Genomic DNA, 13,063 nt, shown 5'->3' with positions numbered 1-13,063 from the left:
GGTAGATGCAAATGAGTGCAATGGAAGACGCTTAGATATCATGTGACTGAAGCGCCTCTCCCGCGTCCACATTTCACCGTACTGGAAAAAAACCCTGAAACGGCAGATACAACGGCAAGAGGAGCAATGTGTGGACTAACAAGGAAACCACAGCGTTCCTCCATTTAGTGTAAGAAACAAATATTAAATACTACAATAATAAACAGAAGCAGCAGTCATATTGCGCCTTGTTATCCCTCTGTGGTGACATGGACTTTGGCACCACCCACAGCTTGTCTCGATGAATTAACTGTCACTTTTCTTTTTGCTGCAGTTCATGGAAACCTGAGAAAATTCCGTAAATCATTGCGTAATGTCCAACTATGAATACCAATCAGAATGAAGCGGTGAAATCAAAACAGGCGGACAAAGGAATAGTGTGTGGAAACCTGTCGCCGAGTTGTGTACCAAAACGCTTTTAGTTTTGCCAAACTACAATTATCACATGTGACAGAACATTTTCAGGTGAAGTAGCATTAGCAGCTGTGGCCTATAACAACAAGTCTGCTTTCAACCAGACATATGGATGGAAATGCACTCAGATTCACACTTAAAATGTGTGATTAAAATGGTGCTGCTTTGTATTCTGTTTGGGCCAGAGAACAAATAAGCTGTGTGGTTCTCTTAGCTTCTGTTTACCTTAAAAAAGCTAAAATGTGTGGGCCACTTTTGGTCAGCAGAACTGGCTCTGCGGGATGAACGTGGTCTATAAGTTGGTTATTAAAAAAACACAATCTTTTCCTTTTCCTAGCCCTAACGTGGTGACTTTTGCGCCTAAACCAATTCACGTAATCACCTTAATTTCATCCAAAAGTGGTTAAAAACATGTTGATGGGCGATTTGTGACAAAGATTAACTTGAATTCAGAAATGTTTGCAGTTTTTTTTTTTTGCAGAAATGTACAAGTGCATCATATTATCCTGCTGAATAGATTGACTAACTTTGAGGTTAATATTGGGGCCAACATTTCCAGTAGGAAAATCTCTATAAACTGCCCAGTTTGCCTTCATCCTGCCTGCTGACCTCATCAGTGCTCCACCACACACACACACACACACACACACACACACATGCATATAACCGCACACTGCTACTCAGGACTTCATACCTGGAATTCTTAGAATACTACTTTGGAGGCCTTGGTTGTTGAAACATGAAGATGTTTTTCGTAAGCATATAATATGTATGTGACAGTGGAAGTTTGCTGCTCTGATTACACTTAAATGCTGCTGTGACTTTCATCCACGAGCAAGCTGATGATGTTTCCACATGTGCCGATGAAGTCAAGGCTCTTCTGAAAGAGAGTTTGCAATAGCATGTGTGTAGATTTGAGTCGACAGGAAACATCTCTCCTTTTTCCCCCCTTTCCTTCTCTTTCCGTCTCTTTTCCGTCTATGCAACAAGACTCTGAATTAACTGTCTCAGTTTTTCTTTCCATCAGAAGGAGTCCAAACACAGTCAGAGCCGTTGACATAGCAAGCTCTTTAAATTAGGTAGTAAAAGGAGCTCTCTCCCCTCCCATGAACTATTGTGTCAGTCAAACTCCAACTTAGTTTAAGTCTACTTAAAATAGTTTTTGTTCCTATTCTCAGAGTGTATATAACTAATATAATTGTCCTGTGCTTCCATTAAGTCAAAACCAAGGTATTGCCTTGTTTTCTGAGTCTTTGGTACTTTTATGTTTCTCACACAACAGGAACGTGATCCGGTGATGATGGTAAATAGCTTAATAAATTGAAAGGTGGACCAAGAAAATTATAGTTTATATGCACAAATATGATTATATTAACCTCACAAACAGATCAAATGGCGCCCCCCTAAGGGGAGCTTGGACCCCAGGTTGGGAACCATGGATGTAGAGCACAAAAGATCAGTCCTTGGAGACATAATCAGCCTGCAACTATTTTACAAATCAATGACTAATTACATTTTCCAAACAAAATAGCAACACTCACTTGTCCCAACGTTTAGAATTAATAATGTATATTTTTGACTTCTAATTTATATGAAAATGAGTTGAACATCTTTACACTTTGAGGTGTTGATTAGGCATCGTCTTGTTTTGTTGATTTAAGATTTAACAATATTGCAAAAGAATAAGAATCAAGTGTGAAAATGACCAGTTCCTTCTAAATGGAATCCTCGTTCTTTTGCTTGGAAAGTCGCAACCGAACTCTGATCCGCACCAAAGAAGCGAACTCTGGAAGTGCATTGTGGGTACGCGCGTGTAGAGCAACAGCCGGGAGAAATGTCTGAGCTGGGAAAGCAAACTCGGACCGGCTGAATGTTGCAACCCCCAATCTTAGCGAGTCTAGCGGACTATTAGAGAACAATCACTTCTGCTGTGTTTCCCCAGTTAGGAAAAATGAGGGGACATGGCACTGAAGCCACACACTGACAAATCTGTTGCTTGGTTTCAGTGTAAAAGCAGTGAAACATGTTTGGCTTACATTAGGACAATTTATTTCAACGCGTCTGGCACTGGAGTCTTCCTACATTTGACCAGAATGTGCACAAATTGGTATCAATAGGAGGCAGAATCAAGAGAACTGTTTGTGATTTGGTCTTATGAGAGACATGAAGCTCTCAATAACGGTGAGGTATAAACTACATTATAAGATGTCTCCCGGCCTCGGCAGGATAAATGTGAATATGATCTGCATAATAATAAAATTTGACATTATTGCATGTTCTGGCGAGAGGGAGAATACAAATGTGGACAGGTGCATGGAGACATTTCAACACAATCTTGACATTTTAATGGTAATATCAATCGCTAATGACAAGCACATGTTGATTGTTGTAACACAGTTTGACGGCAGGAAGCCACGAGTCATCACTGCACGTGCAGAAAGGCAATACATGGACAGACAGCAGTGGTCAGGGAGAGGGGACATATTTGATCAGACGGTGACGTTGGCAGCTCTGTCACGGGGAGTAAATATTGCCTGATCTGTTCTTCTGCACACTTCACCAAGCTCCATGTTGTGCGTTCTCTGCAGGTCGAAAGTGTAGTTTGGCAGTTTTTTAATCGGCAGCTCGACTCAACCACACGCGCGTGCTTCCCGCAGGTCGCTTTTTTTTTTCTTTTTTTTTCTCTTTCACTTTGATAATAAAGGTTTTGGTTTGTTATGAGCCGTCCTGATCTCCCCTGGTGTCCTCAAGAGACTTGTGCTTGTTTGCAAACGGAGTGAGGGGACGGTGTGCAAAAGCATGCCTTCCATGTGCACAGACGAGCCTGTTACATTCACCCATATGTGGGGTCAAAAGTGTGGAGTGCAGAGGGGGCAACTCCCTGTTATGCCTGACATTTGATTGGCTCCTGCTGCTGCTCCGGGAACATGTGATTGGCTGTCAGGTTCAGCAGTCAGTGCAGTGAGCAGGTAGGGGAGGGTCTTCGCTCAGCTCTGTTGCTAGGTTACAGGTATATCCAATAGATGTGGAGATAAAGAGATAGAGTAGAGATAAGGAGTGGTGTGGACCTGACCCTGTGTGTGTGTGTGTGTGTGTGTGCTTCAGTTATTACTCATGTGGGAACCTAAAACTTACAAGTCACATACTGGGGACTTGACATCTGTATGAGGACAGCAATAAGTTACTTAGCATTTTACATTTTAAGGTTAGTGTACAGTTAGGTTAAGGTAAAATGTACCTTAAGGGCAAGTCACAAGTGGTTATTAATAATTAGGTTAGAGGAACTCACAAAAAGACAGGGATTTCTTGAAAGAGAGAGGGCAAAAAAAAATCTGATTTATAGTGTTTTAGCCTTGTTCATACAGACAAACGTCATTCATCCAAACTCCAACAACCCAAACTGATTGAACTCATCCAAACAGTTGTTGAAAGTGCTGTTGCATTTGCAAGTGTTTGAATGTTGTGGAGTTGGCATTTTTAATGTTAATTACAGAGAGAGAGAGAGAGGCTCATTATTTGCTTGCTATTGTTTTATTGTTGTGTGACGGAGCTTAAGTTCGCAGGTGTTGGCTTTCGTACAACATTCTTTAACTGAAGCACGATGCACAACATTGCTAAACGCTCCCAGAAGTTTGAGGTCGTTTTTCTTCTTCACTCTTTGATGAATTAGAAAACAGAAAATCTAGACATTTAAAAGGACTACGGACTCGCACACCTCTCTGTACGACCAGCGGCCAACGAGGTATTTCTCCTGTCTCAGAATACCTGTGACATCTGTGTCGTGTTCCCTCATTACAATAGTCACGGCGTGCAAGGACGAGGACGTCTGTGTTGTTGTGTAGAGTTGTAACAGTTGGAATGAACCGAATGTGGTCTGTTTTGTTATGTTTGCTTCAAAGAAAGCCTTAAAAATGTTGTACTTTTCGTGCAACGACATCAAAATTCACAGGTGTACCAGTGTAATCATTACTGGCGGGCAGATCCCGAGCCTGAGGTCGGTTTGTAATTCATTAAAATGCTGTTATATTAAATACAGACTGCTCTCGACAACATCGAGAACAGCTGCTCTGCTGCACTTAGATTGCAATCACAGAGCGGTCAGTCGCCACTAATCGGGGTCATTTATCAATCCGGAAACACCATACACACAAGCGTTAACACTCAGAAATACACACGCACGCACACTCGCGCGCACACTGATCGATGGCTGGGCTGTGCCAGTAAGAGAGGTTGATGGGTGCTTGGCTGGTGCTGTGTGTGTGTGTGTGTGTGTGTGTGTGTGTGTGCGCTGGCATGAACGCAGTGAAGGAAGGGAGCGTACAAAAGCTAAAGATCTGTAAAGATTAACCTCCTGTCAACGCATCAGCGTTGTCAATTACAAACTAGTTGGGCTGTGAAGTAAATGGGATGGATTCAAATTTACACAGTTGATTTCTAAAAGAAAAAAACCTGCATCAAATGAGATTAACATGTGAAGGGAACGCAGGACAAATAGTCTCAGGATCCTGCTTCTTTAGTGAACGCTAAAACAAATTTCCACAGCTTAAAAAAAACCCACTCGACAGTCATTTCCTTGAGATTGCCTTTGGTGGCTGCCCCAGCGTCTGTTTGGAGGTCTGAGCTTTTCCTTAATGACTTTCCTTGAGTTTGTTGTTAGGATGACGAAACCATAACAAAAGAACGGCAACAACAGCTCGGATCGGAATGAACTGTGTCGTCGCTTGGACTAAGTTTGGTCAGCAGTGCACCAGTGTTATGTTATACATCCTCTGGGCCTCTGCAGCAAACTGCAAACTACTAACTGCACTGAAAGGAAAACACTTGTCCTGACTCTTTCATGTTGTCCAGAGCTTTGGCTGAGAGAGGAGAACAAACAAACAGAGAAAGGAACAGTGAGGGTGGAGGAAGAGGGCTGATTATGGAGTAAATGTTATTCTTCATTTTGTAAACATTTGCACTTTCTGTCCTCCAATTAGTCTTCCACCTCTCTCGCTTCTTTTTTTTTTTTTTTTGTACTTTTCGGATTTCTTACGCGTCTTCTCATCTTCCACCCTGAAAATGTCTGCTGCTTCCTTTCCCCTCCATCATCTCCTCCCCGCTGGTCATCACACATTTCATCCGCGCGAACTCCTCTGCTCATTCTGTCTCTGCTTCCTCTTCCTTTGCCTTTCTTGTGCAACTGATTCATTCTCTCAGTTTGTGCAGCGGGAAACAGAGGGAGAAAGCTTCTGTCCTGGTGAATACCATCAGGAATTGGGAGAGAGGAAGAGAAAAGGAGAGAGAGAGAGAGAGGGAAGCGAGATCGGGATATTTTGCAAACTGCCTGTCTGGCTGGCACCATGTCTCTCGGTCTATCTGCCAGACTGTCAGTGACTGCAATCCCGTCTTTGTCAAGGCTCTCACTCTGAACGGAAATTTCCACATTTTACGTGGTCAGGCAAACCAGGTTTGGCACATTACTGCTATTCTTAGACCCGTGCCACCCTTTGTCTGCTTTAATAATCCGACCCGCGCTGTTGTCTGTCTTCTTTTTCCACACCTGGCCCTGTCTCCGCTCCCTCTGTCTCTGTGAGTTAGTATTATGAAAACCCGAAACAGATGAGGGGGGATAATGGAATTGTGAGGCAAAAAATGTGCGATGGAAAAGATGGAGAGGCAAATCGTATGACATCACATCAGATGGAGGATGAACCAAAGTATGCGAATATGGAGGCAGAAAGGACGATGTTATTGGAGGCAGCATAGTGTGGACTTACCGAGAGTATTTCCTGTTTATTGACGTCTCTCCCTGCGACTACTACATTTTTACAGCCCACCATCCCCTTCTTTTATGGGCCTGAGTGGAGAGTTAAGACATGAAATGACCCAGAGACTGCATGTGTGTGTGAGTGAGTGAGTAGTTTTGCTGACATACTGTGATTAAAAAAAATGTAGGTCAAAGATGTAAAATTTGCAAATGAGCTGGGGGGGGGGAGCTGATACAGAGGAGAAGGGGGGGGCGTCCATGCACGTGTACGGTGAGAGGTCATGTCGGTCTGTGCTTCCAGTGAGAAGATTTTTAAAGAGCACTCAGTGTCATGTGATGTAATGAGTTGATCAGGGTGACAGCGATGGAGCGACGTCGCTGTCCCATCATCCGGCTTCTACTCACATGCACACAGTGTCTGTCAGCACCCTCTGTTCCTAAAACGTGTTGACGTTGATTTAGAGTGTTGAAAATAATTCTTTCTAACATGTACTGTGTTGCAAATGTGGAGGATTCTGCATTGCTTGTTGATTTTCTCGTAAGCTTAGAAGCAGCAGCTTGAGTTGAGTTGTTTTTTTGGGGGGGTGGAACCTATCAATTTCATTTGTATAGCAATGTTTAAACTCATATTTTAAGTTCTCATACAGTGAAGTAATATAGAAAAGTGGGGATCATTTATTTCAATAGAATTGAAGTGAAGACCAATGAAGACGCACACTGTGGTTGTTCTCCTTGCCTCTGATTAGGCATTCACCTCACACTTAAGGACATAGGGATCAACAAATATTTTAATTCACACGATGGATCCGTCTTACTCGACTCTTGCTTGCAGTTCTCTCACACTTCCCTCTCCTTCTCGCCTCCTTTTCTCCTACAAGAGTTAAATAGCATAGAGAAAAAGGTTTGCCAAGGGTCATAAATGTCTTATATATTTAGCTTCCCTGAATGTTTTAAATAGCTTTGCTTCATGCTGCCTTCATAAAATTCATTATAAATCCACTTTTTCTTACATGAGCCGTGTTCCTAATCCAAATCCAAAACCTGGCTTTCTGCGAGCTCGGTGGGGGACCACAAAAGGTTCAATTTGCTGCTGATTTGATTGAAGAAAACACAGCTTTTATTTGCGGTGTCGTGTGTAATCTCTTCCCCTGAAGTGTGTCTAATTTCTTCGAATCAGCTTTGCTATGGTACAAACCCGAATTTTCTTGTGACTCAAAGGCTGAATGAATCGGAGGGTTTACACCGCGCGAGTGACTCACTATCAAAGCTCTATTTGTGTGTGTGTGTGTGTGGATGTGTGTCAGTGATTGTGTGACTGTGCCTGCTCTGCCTCACTGACTGACTGACTGATTGAATGAATTGCGTGTGTGCCACTGTGTGTGATGTGGCAGCAGTAACAGGGTTATGAATCAGATCAAACACACACACACACACACACACACACACACACAGGCTGGACTGTAGGGCCCCAGCCGTGTGTGACTTTGATCATCACAACATCCGCTCTTCCACTTCAGCACTGCTTTTACTTCTACTGTGTCATGTGCTCCTCAGGACACTTACCCAAGACTCGTGTTACTCTTTTCACATCTTCAAATAGAGCTTGTTGTGCCTTCAAACACAGAGGATCCTCCCACTGTAAGTGGACACTCTCTGTGCATGTGTGTGTGTGTGTGTGTGTGTGTGTAGGACCCTGATTTAGAACTCGGAGATGGGTGTCAACTCTCAGAGGGAGGGTTGTGGTTCGTGTCACCATCGCAGTGGTCATGAGAGCAATCATATTCAAGTTTAATATGTTTAATTGTGACAATGTGTGAATGGTGAAAATTGCTCTTTGGAGAATGTGCGAATGTTTTTTTTTTGTTGTTTTTTTTTAACTCTAAAGCTTTTCTCAATGAACAAAATTGATTTCCAAATGTATTCGTTTATAGTCGCGTAGATCATTCTGAAACCAGTGAGCTGTAAATACAAGTATAGATATATAAGTATGAGTGTAGGGCAATTTGGAATGCAGAAATATGATGCATGTGACCGCGAGCGTGAATGGGAAGGATTCATAAGTAGAAACGTGTAATTAATGGTGTACAAATGTGTATTTTTCTTGCTCTTTTGTGTTGTAGCGATGCACACCCACACATGCGAACAATATGAAGTGTATACAGTAATTATAACATCAGAAAGATGCTGAAAGTGCTCAGCGATACTTCCTGTAGAAAATAAAACGTGTGTCCAATCACTGCTGGTGCAAAAAAAAGCTGAGGTTTAACTTTCTTGTGAGGGGTTTAAACACATCAGACGTCATAAAACATCTTTTCACCCAAAGGAGCAAGAGAATTAACTGGAATAACAAAACAAACTGGGATACTTTCATATGCTGCATTTCTCAGAAACAGAACTAAACCTGACACTGCTCACCAAGAAGCAAACAAGTCTTGTCAGCATTATGAATACGTTATTTAGAGATTAACAAATTGGTCAAACTGATTTTAACACCTTCTGAACTTAATGTTCATTATTTTCTCCCAAACAAGGAAAAACTGCCTCAAATGTGTTTTCAGTCACTCACTTTGGCTGTAAATTCAGGGCTTCTTCACCTCCTATGAAATATTAGGTGTACTGCTAGTTGTCCAGTGTGTTTTGTATTGTCATCGCATTGTGAGCGCGTGTCACTAATGGATCAGGATTTTGCTGTTTGCTGCACATTCTGCCGCCCTGGAGCTCTCCTCGTAAAGTGCAAACGCACACAGGAACCAATCAGGACGACAATTCCCATGATCCCACGCTGCCTCCCGGAGTCATCAAACCTACGTCTTTGTGTTAGTGTCTGAATTGTGCGACTCCTAGCGGCAGATAAGTGACACGCTGTGGGTACGTCACAGCTTCTGCTCTGAGGAAATGGCTAGGATAATGGTTCTCACTGTGGAAATGTGTGCAGCTGCTTTGATGCTCTGTTTACGTCGGCTTTTTCAAAGAACGCGTCCAGTTCCCCGACTCCCTCACACCTTCCCCTCTCGCTAACCTTCCACCCCCACGATCAGATTGGATCGATCCAACCATGTCTCCCGGTCCCACATGTCAATTTTCTTTCTTTCTTTTTTTTTTTTTTTTTTTGACACAGCTCTCCTCTCCTCTCTGCTTGGTATTCTGGAGTAGGAATGCATGCATCATCGCAGGCCCATCAGCTCCAATCGGAATGCTACACCACAGCTCTGGGAAATGGAGGGGAGAGCGAGGTGGAGTGAGAAAGAGGGGAGGGAAGGAGGGGGGGGGTTACAGGTCAGTGGCTTGTCGACATCCTTCTGGGACTAAAGCCTCAGACTGACAGAGAGAGAGAGGGAGAGAGGGAGGGAGGAATGAGAGAACGAGTCAAGGCAAAAGAGAGAATCTTTTTCTTTTTGGCCAGCCTTTTTCAAATGAGCCTCTCTGGGATGTTCAAGAACATGCAAGTTCTTAAAGTGACTCAACAGTAGCTGGAGCTCTACTCTGTCATGTTAAGGCTCATGATAATGGCGACATTATGGATACAGATGTGCTCCTTCATACACTATATGTTATATCTGTTTAGATATATTCACTTACAGTGAAATCTATTCCATTTATACGGTACAAATGAGCTGAGAGGGACATAAGAGAGCATGTGCAAACAGATGGGAGAGGCAAACAATTCAGCATCCACAACAGTTCCACAAAACACAAGCTGCAGTTAGAGGGAAAAAATCACAAAAATAAAAACACTTTCCAAAAAGCACATTCAGCAGATTTGACAATGTAAAAAATAACATAAAGCAAACACTGATACGCTGTCAAGTTATAGAAAGCACTACAGACTAAGCAATATTGTTTTTCTTTACTTTTAACCAATGTGAACTCGTTTGTAATATGGCTGTATATTAAACATTAGCCTTTAAATCTGCAGGAAACTGTGTTGTTTAAAGTTATGGCCACTTAACACATGTTGTACTTTAGTAAAATGTGTAGTTGGAACAGCCCACACCTGTCACAGGTGTCACTTTTGCTCCAAGACCCCAGAAAACTAGTTTCTAACAACCTGGATATAAGACTTCCTACTGCAGCTTTAAATTATATTAAAAATAAAACAAAATACAAAGAACATTTGAATAGAAAAACAGAGCAGATGGACAGAGGGGGATCAGACAGATCTGCATGCAAGTAAATTCAAATCAGAAGATGATTTGAATGTTGATGTGGTCTTTAAAGTCCACACTGCTTTTCATCATGTATCATCAGCTGACTTACCTCTCCCTTCAGAATCCTCCTCCTCCTCCTGCCACAGAGAAACAGACGAGTACTGATCATTTCAATGTTTTCTCTCTTCTCTTCTTCTTCTTCCCTTTTCTTTTCTTTTTATTTTCATCTTTTTTTTTGTCACACTCATACTCTCCAAAGACTCTCCATCCTCTCTGTGTGTTCTCCCCCATGGCTTCTCTCTACAGCAATGCGTTGCCTTGGTAATTACCAGTTGTCTTAAACAGACAGATGGAATAAGAGAGAGTGAAGGGCAATTTTCCCAGTGCCTGTTTTTCCTGTGTATGTGCACACAACTCCTTTTTGTGTCTGTGCTCTCTATGCATGCTTTCTTTACTTCTCTTCTTCCTTCTTAGTCCACTCTTCCTTTTTTGTGTGTGTGTGTATGTGTGTGTGTGTGCATAAAGTGGACTTGGGGAATTACCTGACAGAATGTGTTAGTTCAGGATGGGAGTGGGACAGTCTCATCTCCTGTGCTTGTGTTGGCCATTTTAGATGTCAGGTGTCACTCTGGGCCTCTTCAGGAGCCCAGGAGAGATCCCAGCTCTGCTCTTTTGTCCCCGCTTGCTTCAACACAGTCAAGCGGTGAGATGTCTCTTTAAACTGTGAGTGCAAGCGCGGAGGCCAAGGATGGACGGGTTAGTGAGTGAGAGGCAACCGAGGGAGGAGGGGAAGCAAAGCAGGGCGTTAAGTGTTTAAATGATATCAGATGTTCAATTACTCACACTCGTGTCATCCATTTAATTTTCCACGCTCTCTCTTTCAGGCTGGTATGATCAGGACGGGCCAAGAGGAGTTTTTTATTGAGCCAGTGGAGAGGGAACACGGCGCGATGGAAGATGAGGAGAGAGGAGGAAGGACTCACGTTGTCTATCGCTCCTCAGCTGTACAGAAGGTGCCCGTCAACAGTGCGGCAGCAGACTACCACTCCCGAGGTCAGTCTGTGGCTTGCACCACGCTCCACTTTACGCCCTTGCACCTCATGGACATGTCTCCTTTACGTTTGATCTAAAACTGCAAGCGGAAAGAGATTTCCCTGATCGTTCACCCCACCTTTCAAACATGCAGGACATTTAGTGGATTCTACAACACGATGCAGACTCATCCTCGTTCTGCTTCAAATAAAACACAGCATAAAGTGTTCTTCCCTGATACACACCTCCTTAAATAATCATATCAAACTATTGTATGCAACTATTGCATACATGGAGCTGTCAGAACAGATGACACCTACACACACACTCAAACACATCATCCTGTCACTGCACCGCAAAATATCTATGAATCTGTGTGTTTGGCTGGTAAAGTAACACCCTTTGTATCTTTTTTATATAAAAAATAAATAAATAAATTATGCACCGCCTTCACTGTAAATTAACAAGTAGAGGTTTTGGGATTAATATATATTCACATTATATAACGTGAAATCCAGACTTTATGACAAAAGCACAATTATATTATATATTATATATTATATACATATATACTGTATATATATATATATTATATTTTTATCTTAACTTCATTTTATCTCTATTAATCCCTTTATCTGTTTTGCACTGCACCCAATAAAATTCACCTCACAAGATGTAGGCACATGTTATTAGTGATGTTAAATATTAATAGTGAGCCCTGAACGTAAGTACAAACATTGTCTATTTAATTGTTCATTTCACAGTTTAGTTTGAGTTTCACCATCTAATGCACTTCAGTAACTCCCTACAGTAGGACACACGTACGCAAATACATGGAAACACATGTTTCCATCTTTTATTCATCTAAAGCCCAAGTGCAACCTTTTAATGTACAAGAGCAATGTCGTCGTACGCAATGCATCACACACGATCTGCTGCAACACCTTAAGACAAAAGAGCACGTCTAACAATCTTGGTTTAAAAAAAAAAATACAGGCACAGGTTATGGTTGCTCCATAATAAGTGTATCACAATGTGATTAGATGTGTGTCTTCCTATCCTCAGCAGCTGATTCAAGAATGTCTAATAATATACAGAGAGGAGAGAGAGTTTCCATAGGAACACCCAGTGAGGACAGACTGTGTGAGAGTAACACAGATCGGCTCCTACTGTTACTGATACCTGGCAGAGTACACACACACACACACACACACATATATTCACAGTAAAAAAATCTATATGGAAATTCTCGCACATACAGGATGTAACCACGTGCATCTCACACATCTCCCTTGATCATGCATTTATGCCTCTGCATGAACACAGACACGCACACACACACACACACACACAGTACTTCTCACTGCTCCTTGTTGCTTTGAATCTTTCTTTTTAATGAAGAGTGGGGTGCAGATCAATAGCGTGGGATAGAAGTGTGTGTGTGTGTGTGTGTGTGTGTGTGTGTGTGCGTGTGTGTGTGTGTGTGTGTGTGTGTGTGTGTGTGCGTGTGCGTGCGTGTGCGTGCGTGTGCGTGCGTGTATGGCATGGGCATGAGTTCTGTGGTCGTCTGGATTTGAGTGCTGGGATTTTCAAGGCTTTGTAGACAGACAGACAGACAGACAGACAGACAGACAGACAGACAGACAGACAGACAGACAAGCAGGCATGTATACTGCTCCCAGTA

At 42.4% G+C, this 13,063-nt stretch overlaps 1 protein-coding gene across 2 annotated transcripts in view; it reads left to right on the top strand.

The window, feature by feature from the left end:
- Positions 1 to 13,063, top strand: part of LOC131472478 (A disintegrin and metalloproteinase with thrombospondin motifs 2-like) — a 103,358-nt gene that overhangs the window by 38,683 nt on the left and 51,612 nt on the right. For both annotated transcript variants that reach the window (XM_058649721.1, XM_058649720.1), the window contains exon 3: positions 11,232 to 11,400. In XM_058649721.1, coding sequence (XP_058505704.1) covers positions 11,232 to 11,400 — 169 coding nt within the window. The remainder of the gene's footprint in view (positions 1 to 11,231; positions 11,401 to 13,063) is intronic.

This window comes from Solea solea, chromosome 14 (genome assembly GCF_958295425.1).
Source record: "Solea solea chromosome 14, fSolSol10.1, whole genome shotgun sequence".
In the NCBI taxonomy this organism is placed as follows: Eukaryota; Metazoa; Chordata; class Actinopteri; order Pleuronectiformes; family Soleidae; genus Solea; species Solea solea.
Note: the sequence above shows the minus strand (reverse complement) of the source record. Positions and strands in the feature narration are given on the sequence as shown.